Below are 15,687 nucleotides of genomic sequence, written 5' to 3'. Positions count from 1 at the left end.
AATCATCATGGATTGTTGTCAACAGAAAGCAGATGGGATACGTTTTGCGTCGATCATTAAGCCTTGCTTGCGAAGCCTGTCATGTCGATCCGGTGCTTTGCGGTGGATTGGGGAAATCCTTAACTGAGTTGCGTCACAAGTACGTCAAGAAACTCATTCACCGACCAGGCAGTTACCACAGTAGCCGCCATATTCGCGGCTATGGCGGGGTAACGGTGTCGTTGCGGAGCGCATGGTCCCATCATTGACATCTACCCACGCAGTGACACCAAAATCTCACCCTGATAGTGGTCCACGGTCAGCCACGCATCCCGCCCACCCCCGTCAACGACCGAGCTCAGTAGCCGGGATTTTACAGTGGGGGCAACATGTACTTTGGAGCGTGAGTCTAGGTGGACTACGATGCCTTAGATTTGGAGAGGAATCCTGGCACAACATGGAGATAAACAACGGAAGTAGTGAGGTGGGTTTATTTATTTTTACTTGCTCAAGATTGTTTCGGCTTTGTGGCCGAGTTGAGGTAGCTTGCCCTGGTTAAAGGTTACGTTCAATTCGTGTCACGATCTGCAGCGCATCGCGATGCATGCTAACACGCTAGCTAATGCTAACAGCTGGGAATATGTTTATTTTGTTGCACCGCCGTCTGGCGTTCTGTGTTGCAAAAATGTCCCGTCTGCCCCCCTCCCCAAAAAAACCTAGCATTTTGAGACAATGTCAGACTCGTAGTACAATGACGCGCAGTTTTCTTGTATCGTTTGTTGTCATACTTCTCAAGAGGAGTTTGCTGCTGTGCTAGCTTACCGCATGTAGCATTAGCTTGTAGTTCGTGTGCCAAGTGACAGTTCCCCTATCAGGTAACTTTCTCTTCTCTCTTATTGTATCCAATAAAAAAATAATAATGTGTTTTTACATATTTGCAAGTTAATATTTTTGAAGTTACCGCTCAGGGTTGCTCCCAGCACGAGTAAAAAGAGTGATGCTGTTGCATATAAACTTCCCGGTGTAAATTTACAAAATATTTTACACCATACTTTTACGCATGTTGTTGATTTTTCTTAACATTATTTACTAAGTATGCATTATTAAAACCATATGTCGCGTGCTTTTAACCCGTTTCAAGCTGCTTTTCTAAACTGGGAACCAGTATAACGTAAAAAAACGTGGGTGATTCTCAATTGTTGTCACCCTGGGACCCACGGCTTCCTCCTGTTACAAAGACGCGACAGATTTTATAGGAGTTAGAGATTTAAATAATAATTTTAAAAAAAGGCTCTGAAAACACATACAATATGTCAAACCTAAACGCATTTTCAGAACTCCACTGTTTTTGTTTACAGAATAGCTAGTCACTGTCTTGATGCATATTGACAACACAAAATGTGTGTAACCACTGATTGTTAGTTGTGCATACCTTTCACAAACGGCACTGATGCAATGTATTGTAAATGAGGCACACTGACAGCTGACTAAAGCAATGAAGTAAACATGTAGATTAGCCACTTTAACTAGGGTAGCCTTTTAATCCACTTTGCATCAGTTTTGGATGGTGGAAGACATTCAAACGTGTTCAAAAAGACTTGGTCTTTTCAAAAATGATCAATTCCATGTTTGAAAATGGCAGGAAAAGGCCTGCCATGCTGCAAGTGTAGGCTGCATTCTTGTTACAAGCTGTGATGAGCCACATCAGATGTGGGAGTGAAGATGCATGTGTGAATGATGTCCTGGCTTTAGCTGTAGCCAGCATGTCACACTTCAGGCTCCACAGATGCACCAAGGCTTGCATTTTAATATTGCAGCGTTATAGATTGCTTCCAAGTTCTTTCATCTCGTGTATTTTAAAGGTTAAAGCTAGTACAACATTCTGTAGTTCAATCCAATTGGAAAGTGATTTGTTGGCCTCCGTTCTGTGGATGTCAGTGAGTGTATGTCAGTGGCTCCACCCACTGAGTGGTCTTGCGTAGTGGTATGACTCATCCTCTCTCTTCAGAGGCTTGATGGAATTCAACACACACAAACACATTAGACTGAATACATCATGCACTAAGCTTCATTTCATAAGTGAAACCTGCAAAATCTCTGCAGCACTTGTCTCTTGACAATAATTTCATTTACATGTACACGTTTATAAATTTGCGTACACATTTGATTGGCTTTTAAGTTATTTACATTGCATTATGTTTGACATATTTATCTGAGAAAAACAAAGCGGAGTTCTCTGGTGTCAGTCAGTAATAATACATTTGTTGTTATTACCATGTATCAGAGCGACATCATTAGAAAGAGGCCACATAGTAAATGCCAGGCATGACAAGAGCCATGCTGTGTCCACTCTGGTCAGGAATTATAGACTGCTAATTACAAGAGAGCCATGCTGCTGTATAGGATGTGCACTTTTCGAGCACAGATTCCATACTGTTTGTCAACAAACAGAACTTCATGTTGGTGAAAAAGCTCTGTTATTGCATGTGACTCATCGTTCTCATCAGTTGATTTGCTCATCATTCACGTGGGTGTGTTGGAGCCGCAGTTCTGTTCAGTTGAAAGCACGGATTCACAAGCTTTCCTCGAGTTTAGCTTTTTTTCTGACTCCTATGATCTAATTTGTTTTTGCGGCTGCAGGTCAATGGACATCAGATCATGGATGAGCCCATGGAGGAGGGAGAGTGTTACACGCACTGTGTAAGTAAGGTCTCAATGTATGTAGACTGGCATATGTGAAACTGGTTTCGCTCACTTGTTCCTGTGTGTGCAGGATGAAGGGACATACAAGGAGATTCCTATCACTCACCACGTGAAGGAGGGCTGTGAGAAAGCAGATCCATCACAGTTTGAGCTCCTCAAGGTCCTGGGTCAGGGCTCTTTTGGCAAGGTGAGAACACATCAAGTCAAATCTCTAGCTCACTCGCGCTCTCTCTGTTGCTCTGTTCATCATCCTAAATTGTTCTTCCCAAACCAGGTATTTTTGGTGAGAAAAATTGTGGGTCCAGATGCTAGTCAATTATATGCAATGAAAGTTCTAAAAAAGGCATCATTGAAAGGTAATGTGACATTTTACAAAGCCTATAGCACAAAAATGTGTGTTCTCTTGTTGTCAGTGTTAAGTTTAATCTGTGACTGCACTCCTGTGTACAGTCAGGGACAGAGTTCGCACCAAGATGGAGAGAGACATCTTAGTGGAGGTCAATCATCCCTTCATAGTGAAATTGCACTACGGTAAGAAAATGGAAAACCTGTTCATGGGTTAACATTTTAGTCTCAAGATGTGCAAATCTGACATTTTCTGATATTTTATTTTGTGTAGTTTCGTTTTCTTTCCAAAAGGTCTGGTAATTGTAATGGGCAGTTAAAATGAGGAATTTTGGAAGGTTGTGATATCCAAGTAAAAATAGAAATATTTTGTTTCGTTGAAGTATGTTTTTGAACATTCAATACTTGCATTGAAGAACAATAGCACAATGTTGTGTGAAATATTATTCATTCCTCTACCACTACCTATTCAAAAAAATAAATAAAGGCATACCCATCCGAAAAGACCAACCCAAGCCCCATTCAAAATTGTAAGTGAAAAGAGAACCTCTTTTTCAAAATATAAAAAATAAAATAATCGTATGTAATAAAAATGAAATAAAATCTATTTTCTAGGAATCATTTCTGCATGTAATACAATGTACAGTGCATGTAGGGAGAGTGGTTTCAATAGCCCTGCAGTAAGCAGTGTACAATGTGCATTTGATTGAGGAATAGTTTTTGAATGAAATCTGTCAGTTTTTGTCAAGATTATGCCGAAATGTCTTGGTGTTGGATTATGTCAAATGAATATCCCCCAAAAATGCAATTTATATCCCTGTGCGACTTAAATGCTTTTTTGTTTTTTTCCCTCTTTATTATGCATTTTATGGCTGGTGTGACTTATACTCCAAAGTGATTTATAGTCCGAAAAATACGCTACTTTTGGGACTTAGAAATTAGGTTTTAATTGTCTATAACCTTATCACCATGTTTACGTTGATGTACGTAAGTGCACACGTGTTTGCTGCGCGTATGTGCAAAGTAATAGTTCAATAGTGTGCTTGTGATTTAGAGTGTTTCCTTGCCTCTGCAGCCTTTCAGACGGAAGGGAAACTGTATTTAATATTGGACTTTCTCAGGGGAGGAGATGTATTCACTCGCTTATCCAAAGAGGTAAGCACACGTATGTCCTGTTGCTCTACGTCTTATTTTACTTTAAGCTCTACTATTTGATGTTTTTATTTCTATTTGAAGAGCCACATAGAACAATACAAATATTCTTCAAACCCTAAAGAATTGCTAAGGTTGCTAATGTGAAATTGGCGTACGTTTAATATTCATCAACTGCCAAGTCATGTCTCCTTGGTTTGTCGTCTTCACATTTAATCATTGTTTGAGTGGGATTCCTGGTGAAACACACAAGTTCTTTCAGCTTTTCAAATATGAATTGCTTGTCAGCTCATGGCCCTGATCAACTCTTTTCAAGGGGTTTCACTATTGGAACTTAAGTGACGTACGGTTGTTCTCCTGACAGAGCTTTTGTAAAAGCATCACTCAGAAATAAAGCTAGAGCTGCCGGCAATGTAAAAGAATGCAATTACCTTCTTCAAATGTTCAGTCTGTGACAATAATACTCCTCGCCTTGTTGGTACTTACTCATATGTATCTGTTTGCCACACAATTGTCCTCATCTGATTTCTGAAAGTAAACCTGTCTAGTTCTTAACAGGTTATGTTTACAGAGGAAGATGTGAAATTCTACCTTGCAGAGCTGGCCCTGGCCCTTGACCACCTGCACAACTTGGGCATAGTTTACAGAGATCTCAAGCCAGAGAAGTACGAGACCTCACTGAACTCTCACACACAAGCACTTTTACCCTATCCTTTATTTCATAAAGATTCACAGAGTGTTTTTGTTGCATTAGAACCTCATAACCGCAAGCCCCAAAATTCAAGAGTAAGATTTGGACAAAAACCTCACCTGGGGATTTTCAGTCATGAACACTTTTCACTGTGTTAAAATAATGTTTCGTATCTTTCCATCATGGGAAAATGTGCTCTTTCCCCCAGTATCTTACTTGATGAAGCTGGACATGTAAAGTTAACAGGTATGTTTTTCACTGTGTAGCCGTGTAACAAAGCATCCTCTTCGAATTTAGTATGTAGGATGTCGCAAAATAAGAATAGTTTGAAAACATTCTTGTTTACAGAAATGGTCAAAATGTCATTTAGTGCACTGTTTTTTCCCTTTTACCTTAACAAATATTTTTTAATGCTCTTAAAAGGAAATAGTCACAACCTGTACACTTTTATGTGGGGGCTGTCATGATTGAGTTTTTTTCGATGAGACATAATCGAATGTCATTGTGTACAGACTTTGGCCTGAGCAAAGAGTCAGTGGATGCTGACAAGAAGGCGTATTCTTTCTGTGGTACGGTGGAGTATATGGCCCCTGAGGTGGTCAACAGGAGAGGACACACACAGAGTGCCGACTGGTGGTCACTGGGTGTACTAATGGTATGGGGGCTCCCTCAATACGCAAACATGAGCTCATGATCTTTGACTAGACTTGTCAATTCCTAACCAGGGCCCAAGAACATGTCGTCATTAATTGCCAAAGCATCAAATATTGAACATTGAATAGTGTGAAAGCACACAACAGAAGATAATCTCAAATAGCAAATGACTCAAAATGCCCTTTTTCAAAACCAAAAAAAGAACAATAAAATCACAGTTCTGCCTTTAAAACGAAGATGTTTTGCAGAGTTAACTTGTTTTTACTCATTGAGTTATTCTACACTTATTTTATTGCTTTTGCTTTCTCTTATTTTTGCAGTTTGAGATGCTGACGGGGACGTTACCGTTTCAAGGGAAAGACCGCAATGAAACCATGAACATGATTCTCAAGTGAGTTACACACTAATGCAACTGCTCAAATAGAACTCTAACAATGAACAATGAACAATGATAAGATGATGTCAGTTCTATTTAGTGTTCCCAACAGAAGTGTTGCATAACTTCTACCAGATCTTAATTCACAATAAATGGAAAAGAATTGATCCTGAACGTCAAGTGGCCGCAAATTCTCATTTTCTGAACACCCCCAATATTAACGCAGTGGTATCTTGACCAATCTTTGATAACATTACAGATGCAGTTAACAGTAATCATTGCCTCACACATTGCAGGCATTTTTGTATTTTGCTCTGAATTAGCCCTCTGTATGGGTCCAAAAATAGAGAAAACTGCTTGCGACAAATTGCGATGACTAACTTAGCATTTTCTAGTGCCGCTTTTGAAAGACAGGTGCTCACCGCCACGAGGAATTATGCCAATGTTCTGCAAGCAAAAAATGAGAGGGAGCGGCAAGAACCTTTTCCACTCATTTAAAACAAAAATCATCATGACATTGTTTATAAAGCAATGCAATTTTTGAGGTTCTAAATGGAATCATCTGATTTGAAGCCAGTCACGGAATCTTGCGATATCCCTTAAGATAAAACTCCTATCAATTTAGCATTACTTTGTCTATGGGTCATTCAGCGCACCAGCCTCTCCCAGAGCACTTGTTTGGGCGTGTTATCCCAAGTTTCAAATGCAGTGTTACCCAAGATGGGCATATTGCATGCATGAGTGACTAATTGAATCAAACAACAGCAGTTATTGGTTTACCCCAAATGATCAGAGAGATTTTATTTTTGTTACTTTCTAATTCCATCAATTTAAACTTCATTTGTGCTGCCCTTCCAGATTTTCAATGGTAAAAATCATCAGAACTGCCCTAAAGTGCAAAATCCTCTTTTCCATATGGCGGTCTCCAACACCTTTATACTAGGGGTGTAAATCGAGGGTTTTGTCACGATACGATTTAATATCGATATAAAGAACTACGATACGATATTTGCCGATATCTTAAAGCCTGCTGCGATTCATTCACGATATATCGCGATATAGTGCTCTACGATCGATTTTTTTTTTTTAATAAAAAATATAGAACAATATCCTGATTTATAACAATTCTTACGCAAAATCAACAAGGTACTGCAAACTCTTTATTTAGGAAATGACAAGAGTATTGTAGTATACAAATTGCTTACTTTAACACTGAACTTTGATGTCGTGTTTTTTCTTTAAATGTGCGGCGAGATTTGTGCTCCCTGAATATTTGATCACCGCATGGCAGGATTTACAAACTGCACGTGTCTTGTCCGTTGAGCCATCTTTTCTTTGGAATCCAAAGTGCTTCCAAACGAATGACTTGAAGCCTAAAGGGGAGCAAATTTCCTCGTCTTTTTGGACACTAGCCATAGCACCAGCCCAGGAGCCGCGTACTAGTTGTCGCCTCCCCTTTTACGCGCGTGCTCTTCTCACAACACAACAACGCCGGGCGCACTGCTCCCAGAAAGAGGAAGCAAGCAACAATGAACTGGATTTCAAAATAAAGTCGCGTCTAATGTCCGAGGTCAAACACGGCGATATAAATCGATGTTTACCTTTAGCATCGATGCCAATAAATCGTAGAGCATTATATCGATTAATCGATGTGTATCGATGTATCGTTACACCCCTACTTTATACCTGTTGACGACGTTACGAACAGTCCATTATAGTGGATAGGCAATGTCGCTTCCATTATTTGAAATCTTTAGTAAAAGATTAGTCTTATTAAGTGGGCAATTAGTGGCCCTGGCCACAATCAGAGTGGCCCCTAGATCATTTGTAAAAATGCCAGTGCCAGACCAGTTTTAAGTTGTCATAATGCCATTCACCACTAGAGGGGAGACATCACACATGGTAGCGCTTCACCCGACCCTAAGGGAAAATTAGGTGACAAAAGGTCAACCGTTTTTGTTGGACAGTGGTGTAGTGGTGGCATATTTACTTTTTTCTTTTTTCCCCCCCTTTAGAGCAAAGTTAGGAATGCCTCAGTTCCTTAGTATAGAAGCCCAGAGTTTGCTGAGGATGCTGTTTAAACGTAACCCAACAAACAGATTAGGTAAGTAATCTTGCAATTTAATCAATCAACCTATAAAACTACCACACCTGACTATTTTTTGCGCTCATGGAGAAAAATCTTCTTTTCAAACATGAACTTAACTGCTGGCATTTACTTCAGTTATGTGCAGAATATTGCACAAAGAACAACTTGTGAAAGGATTGATACTGTTTAAAGAGTACCGCTACATCGTGCCCGCTTTACGGAAGGCTTATATGAGCTTTGTCTTAAGGGGCCGGACCTGACGGTGTGGAGGAGATCAAACGGCATGCTTTTTTCTCCACCATCGACTGGAATGTGGGCACACACACACACACACACACACACACACACACACACACACACACACAATCATTTTTCATTTCCCACCTACCCGCACTAATACACATGTAACTGCAGCTTCTGTTGAAGATTCACACTTCACAAACGTTCAGTTTTGTCATTCATTTTGGCCGTGCCAGCACTGTATGTGTGCATCTGGGCATTTGGCCAGTTCTAGCTGTGTGTGAACTAATAGCTCTGCATGAGTGTTCATTAGCCAACAGGCTGCTGGTGGCTGGACACCATTGTAGAGGAATGGGAGCAAGTTCAATAATGAGGGATATTGGCCTTTCTTTTATGTATCAGATGTGTCAGAAAGGTTCCAGGACTGGTGTAGCAAAATATATATTTTAAACCAAAATGGCAAGATTTCACCTTTAATATGGACCAGACAATAAACCAGCACATCTACAAAACAGAATTGTATGATGCATAAGACCAGTATTTTTCAATAAGGGGCAGGGGTATGGAAAAAAAATTGAACCATCTAATGATTTATTTCCAGGATGATCATTTAATAAGCATGTCAATTAAAGGGTACACTTCCACACGTATGAACACGTGAGGGCGTTGATTTAAAACAACAGTATGTTTGGAAATTCACTCTGAAGCCCCTGCTCCGGCAGTATATTTTTGGTGCATTCCGAATAACCAAACGTAATTTTTCTAATTCACGTATGGCCGCACATTACAAACAGTCTATGGGAAGGGTTTGATCCCTAATATCTAAAATGGACAAATGTGGCCCCCATCAGAAACTGTACAGGAGAGAGCTACAGCCCCCCTTCAAGCCGGCGGCAGGTAAACCGGATGACACGTTCTGTTTCGACCCAGAGTTCACTGCAAAGACACCTAAAGGTAAATATACAAATACACTCTCGCTCAGTCTAAGCTTGTTAGGTTGAAAACTGTCCTGCTTTGTGTTTATACTTGTCACTACATAATTTATTGTGTTAGTATTCGTAGTCTTTTTTTTTTTTTTTATGCAACTTCTTTCTTTTAGACTCCCCAGGTATCCCTCCCAGTGCAAACGCCCACCAGCTCTTCAAAGGCTTCAGTTTTGTTGCTCCAACGCCGATGGATGAAAACAAGAGTTCCCCACTCTTTAGTATACTCCCGATAGTTCAGGTAAACTCAATCCCACTTGTATAGCTGCGTAAAAGGGTCTTGAGGTTTGAGAACACCACAAAGGCGTGGGACACCCTGAACTGGTTGCCAGCCAAATCGCAGGGCACACAGACGAACAAGCGTCCGCACTCCCACTCACACCTATGGCCAATTTTGCAGTGCTCAATCGGCCTACCAGCATGTTTTTGGAATGTGGGAGGAAACCAGAGTACCTTGAGAAAGCCCACATAGGCACAGGGAGAACATGCAAGTTCCACACAGGGTGGTGGAATCGAACACGCAACCTCTGAACTGTGAAACGAACTTGCTAACCAGTGCTCCACCATGCCGCTCCATAAAAAAACATAAGTAAAACAATAATTAAAATTAGATACAGGTCATGTATACGTAATACAAAACCAAATAAGGTATATTATAAAGCATGATAAATCCATTCAGCTTTGATGAATGCGTTTTGGATTTAAATACTCGACAGTGAATGTACACCAATACAATAAATTTAACATTTGATCAAACTGTGTTTCTTATCAAAATGAATAGCACTTGTACTGCTTGTAGTTACAAAATTAAAATATTGTGTTGCGGTAGACATGCTTTGCATTTTTTCACAATTCCTAAGTTCCCAGATGTCGTAATAACACGTTTGTGCCATGATTTCAATGATCGAGAATGATCTATTTTGGTTTCATTTTTTTATTTGTAAAGTTTTTAAGAGGTGTACAATGCAACATTGCTCCATTTTTTTTACACATGCTGGAAAGGAAGGTAAACCGATGTGAATGGATATACAAATGCGCGGGCACAATGCATTTCCAGTTTCGATTTATTTTTCTTTAGGCATATATTCCTCAATGCCTCGCTGTCAGTTGTGTGCCTGGTGTTGACAAAGTTACTGTTGCAGTGAAAAGTACAGATTTTTGTTTACTTTTCCTTTTTTTTTTTTTTTTTTTTTTTTTATGAAAAAATATTTTGTGGTGAATAAAAAATACTTTTGGACCAGAGACAAGCCAAAGAAAGACACAAAACTTTGAGTGGGCAGGCACTCCAGACATGTTTAGATACAAGACACTAAAAAGTATTCTCCTTTGATCACAGTTAGATAACACATGTACACCAACCAATGAGATGTAAATACCTCTTTTCTTTTTTTTTTTCTTCTTTCAGATGCATGCGGGGTCCAAGTTTTTGGATCTATACGAGCTGCAGGAGGACATCGGAGTTGGCTCCTACTCCATTTGTAAACGCTGTGTACACCGAGTCTCTGCCATGGACTATGCTGTGAAGGTGACCATTCACGGACATTTAAACTACTGCCAAAATATATTTTGCAGCCAGACATCAACTTTAGTCATATAAGATGTTAAGATCCATTTTTATCTTTTTCCATTGCATGTTTTGTGCTCCTACAGTAAGTAGTTGGGAGATTCACTGCCATGGCTAAACACAATTGAATGGGATATTTTCATTAATACTCATTTCATTAATGATTCATTAATACTTTCCCCATAAAATTGCAAAAGTTTGTGAACATCTCTACTTATGTCAACTTCAAACGCCCGCAGCAAATATTACAACAGTCGGTCGGCTTCAATATATTGAATTCTATTAGCAAAACATCTTCCTTGCCACTCTACAGCTTGACAAAACATATTAGTTACTGTCCGTAAAATGCAAAATATTGCAGCGATCCTTTTAATAATTTCAGAACGCGATAATTACTAGTCCCACTCGCCTACAAACAATACCCAAGTTATTGTGGCATTCACCCAGCGAATCTTCTCCAGTGGTTCAATGCAGGCACATAGCACAAAATTCAATGCGAGTGTTGCAACGCGCTTCGTGCATGAAATGAAAAGGAGCACATGTACAACGTGCCGCAAAAGGTACATTCGTTAGAACATTTAGCCATTTTCACCCTCAAGTATCCTCGGTTAAACCGGCCCTTAAAGTTCAGTTTTGGTTTATGTTGCGCTCTGTTGTTTTTGTAAATCTGATGAACAAGGCCAGCTTTCCAGCAGAGGGCAGCACAACTGTTCAAATTATCTCATCAGGCACCCGTGAAACAATAATAGAAATGCAAACTATTTGATTGTTTTTCTATGTCACAGATTATAGACAAAAGTAAGAGGGACCCCTCCGAGGAGATTGAAATCCTGATGAGATACGGCCAACACCCTAACATCATTACTCTCAAGGATGTCAGTACAATATTTGTTGTATTAGTATTTCATCATACACAAGTCATACTTAGCCATACATGGTGACAGGGACTTGCTACGTGTGATTGTGTTAGGTGTACGATGAGGGCAGGTATGTTTACCTGGTGACGGAGCTGATGAAGGGGGGAGAACTGCTTGACAAAATCCTCAGGCAGAAGTTTTTCTCTGAGAGAGAGGCCAGTGCCGTGCTTTACACCATCACTAAGACAGTTGATTACCTCCACTGTCAAGGGGTGAGGAAACACACACACACACACACACACATCAAGCTGTGACAAGCTCACCAATCATCTAATCTTTTCAAGTCATCTTTGTCAGGTAGTGCACCGAGACCTGAAGCCCAGCAACATTCTGTATATGGACGACTCTGGGAATCCAGACTCAATCAGGATCTGTGACTTTGGTTTTGCAAAGCAGCTTCGAGGGGGCAACGGCCTACTCCTCACACCTTGCTATACCGCCAACTTTGTGGCTCCAGAGGTGAGCCAGATAGAGGAGAACTACCACTTGAGCTGTTCAGAATGTAGTCTAATGGGATGCAGTGTATGAGGAAGTCAGTCATTTACATCTGAAATACTTCAGTCTCTGATTGTCTTTACATGTGTTTGTGTTAAGGTACTAATGCGGCAAGGTTATGATGCAGCCTGTGATATATGGAGTCTTGGAGTTCTATTATATACAATGTTGGCTGGGTAAGGCCGAAACAGGATACATAGTGTTCTCCATTTGAAGACACTCATACAGAACCCATCAACAAGAACAATAGTTGTGATTCTAAATATAGCTTTTATTAAGTTCTTAATGCTTTATTAATCCTTTTGTCAGGTACACACCGTTTGCAAATGGGCCAAATGACACACCAGAGGAGATTCTGCTTCGAATAGGCTCTGGAAAGTTTTCTTTGACAGGCGGAAACTGGGATACTGTGTCAGACACCTCAAAGGTAACATGGTCTCTCTGTCATCTACTACATTGGTAAATATGTCCCTTTGTGTCATTTACGGGTCAAGTTAAAACTGTAAGGGATTCAGTGTGTTTCTATTATTAGTATTATTTGTGCTAACATTTTCTAAAGGCTGATTGTTTGAGCAGCTGGGTGTGCTTACGTGTTGCAGGACCTCCTGTCTCACATGCTCCATGTGGATCCCCATCAGCGATACACAGCAGAGCAAGTTCTAAAGCATTCCTGGATTTCCTGCAGAGATGCACTTCCACACTTCCAGCTTACACGCCATGATGCACCACACCTCGTCAAGGTGAGGGGGACATCCTCTCACTGATCTAGGCCAAGCCTCCTCAGGGATGAGAATTTTCCACGGCTCCGCGGATTTCTGTGTTTTTTTCCGTCGAAAGTATTATTTTTGTGATTCGTGTAAATCCGTTGGAAAATTATTTTTTTATATATGGGGGAAACGGCCGGCCAGCTGGCCGGGCAACGTTAGTCTCGGCGACTCGCGAGCATTCCCCCGCCCGCCGCGACGGCATATATATTTTCTACACAACAGTAGCAGTGTTTGCTCCTGGCTACCGTTCACTTGCCTCCAGCGTCAGTTTCTTTTGCCTCCAGCTAACATTGTGACATCATTGTGAAGTAGGCTGTGAAGGTCTCTATAACCATGACATTAGAGATGTTGTGTGCCATAATGACCATTTATAACTTAGTAATTCGGCTCCTTAAATTCAACCCACACCTCTGCCAACTCTAAATTATTAACATTTTTATGGCATGTTCATCTATTTGTTGGTAAGCAGTCTTCTCTCTCATTCATGATAATAAACTAACAGGGCAGGTACCGTTCTTATCAGGGGCTGAACAGTTTTATCAGAGCCATAGTGACTCGAGTGGTGAAAATAAAAATGATTTATCTGCAACTCTATACAGATCCTCACCTAAATGAACCCACCGCTCCTGCATATGTATTTTTGTGGAAGTCTGTGCTTTTTATTCATAATCTATCGAGCTGCATTGAGCAGTTGGATACGTGTTTTCCAAAATATAGAGAAGTGTTTGTGAGTAGTAGCTAATGTCTAGTGTCCTTTCCTTACAGGGAGCCATGGCTGCCACTTATTCAGCGCTGAGCCAGAAGACAAGCCAGCCCGTGCTAGAACCTGTGGCCGCATCCAGTTTAGCCCAGCGACGCAGCATGAAGAAACTCACCTCAACAGACATGTAGAACCACATCACATGGAGCCTATGCTACCATTTTGACCTCACTCATACGGACTGAAGAAGTGGCCAGTCAAAGCTACCGTCTCCCTTTTTAACGTATTTATTTGACAAAACACACGCACGACTCCGTGCATATGCCCACTTGATGAGGCTCCTATGCGAAGACATGGGCTCAAAAGCAAGACGAGAAACTTGTATCTGTTACTGCTGGGGAGACAGACTTGTATTTATTTCCACAGCTTTCATATGCACTTGCCCTCCTCGCCTTTCATTCTTTCTTCTCCAGGAAGAAATGCACCAGCTGATGTTTTCCTTCACTGTGATTGGTTGATACAATGCTGCTTCGCTAAACTGTGCCCCGACCCCCTCCCACTGCTCTTCATCTATGTTCTGCCATACTATCTGCCTCGGTTCTTTCTCCTTCCTTGATTGCATTCGCTCTCTTCTTTTCTCCACAATATGGAGTAAAAGGTCCATGCGCGAGAGTGCTGGCAAGATGATGTTGACTGAGAGACGACCACAAATTGTTTGCTGACTGGAAGCTTACCACAAGCAAAATGCTTCTTTTTGACATACTGCTAAATCGTACAGATCAAAATCATGCTCTAGGACTTTTGGCAGTATAAATGCATGTGTGGAAAGATGCTGTATTTTGTTAACCTTTAATTCATGTTTGTGATGCTTACAATGTATCTAAAGAGGTTACAAAATGGCTGCAGGTGGACAAAGTATCTTGAACTGAATGTGAAACAGTGTGGTGACAAGAGAAGTTCTTAGTTGCACATATACATATTAACTTGCTAATTTATTTGGGTACACCTGGATTAAACTACTACAGTGGCCTCTGCTCATAAGGTTATGACTGCATCTGTTTCAGAGAGGTTGTGTTTTCTTTAAATGCTCAATGATCTATATTTTTTTATAAATGGACAAAATATCAGCACCAAATTTCGGCAAGTCAACCTCTACCTTTGAAAATGAGACTGAAAAACTGATCAAAATAGTCCTTAAAAATATTTATTGACATTCGTTTGATCTGTTTGTACCTAGTACAGTTGCAATTGATTGCATCCATTGTATCTTAATATATGCAGTGAAGATTCTGAAGATGAAGAGCACGTGTGGGAGCTGTATTGGGAATTCTCTGGGGGAATGGAATGCACCTGTTAAACCAGAGAGGCTGAATCAAAAAACATAAATTCCATAGATATCTCTTTTAAAGACATTGTGGAAATTGTATGATATTGTATTTATTTTGTTTGATTTTTAAGATTCTATTTTTCTTTCAAGTTCTGTATATATTGACATTAAAGATCATTATTGACATTCATTCACTCTGACCATACCTTTTTGTATTGTAGGTGGAATTATGACAAACGTTTTAAAGACCAATCCGTAGTCATTTTGAAATCAGTTTATGCTTTTATTTCCTCGTAAAATTTATAAATTAAGGGTTCAGCAACAGGTGGATTTTTAAAAAATCTATATTGTGCAAGCTATATAATTCAAACTTAAAAACAAACAAAAATTATAATAGCTAATAAAAAAATCGGATGTGCTTAAGAGTAAAAACATTTTTAAATCACAGTCAAATCTACATTCGGAGACAAAGTCGCTGCCTTTAAGTTCAGAGGTTTAAATCTCTTTTCAGACCATCCTTGAACAAAGTCTTTATGTTCTCCGAGTACTGGTGTCTTTTTTTGGGGGGGGGGGGGGGGGGGGGGTACTAATTTCGCCCAGGTCTGTAAAACATTACATTAGGCTCAATGGAGATTCAAAAGTGTCCATAGGCGTGAATGTGAGCGTCACTGGTCGTTTGTATGTGTCACTGTGAATGGCTTCCGA

At 40.2% G+C, this 15,687-nt stretch overlaps 1 protein-coding gene across 1 annotated transcript; it reads left to right on the top strand.

The window, feature by feature from the left end:
* The first annotated feature begins 145 nt into the window (after window positions 1–145).
* On the top strand, window positions 146–15,172 carry rps6kal (ribosomal protein S6 kinase a, like). The gene is made up of 22 exons (XM_061274960.1): window positions 146–463; window positions 2,620–2,679; window positions 2,753–2,869; window positions 2,957–3,038; window positions 3,133–3,213; window positions 4,103–4,182; window positions 4,738–4,844; window positions 5,079–5,116; window positions 5,383–5,525; window positions 5,845–5,915; window positions 7,916–8,004; window positions 8,237–8,301; window positions 9,081–9,183; window positions 9,329–9,453; window positions 10,618–10,737; window positions 11,562–11,651; window positions 11,747–11,905; window positions 11,991–12,152; window positions 12,288–12,364; window positions 12,498–12,615; window positions 12,788–12,928; window positions 13,721–15,172. The coding sequence occupies exons 1-22, from the start codon at window positions 233–235 to the stop codon at window positions 13,844–13,846; spliced, it is 2,385 nt and encodes a 794-aa protein (XP_061130944.1). The 5' UTR covers window positions 146–232; the 3' UTR covers window positions 13,847–15,172.
* The last annotated feature ends 515 nt before the right edge of the window (window positions 15,173–15,687 follow it).

This window comes from Syngnathus typhle, linkage group LG1 (assembly GCF_033458585.1).
Source record: "Syngnathus typhle isolate RoL2023-S1 ecotype Sweden linkage group LG1, RoL_Styp_1.0, whole genome shotgun sequence".
Classification (NCBI taxonomy): Eukaryota; Metazoa; Chordata; class Actinopteri; order Syngnathiformes; family Syngnathidae; genus Syngnathus; species Syngnathus typhle.
Note: the sequence above shows the minus strand (reverse complement) of the source record. Positions and strands in the feature narration are given on the sequence as shown.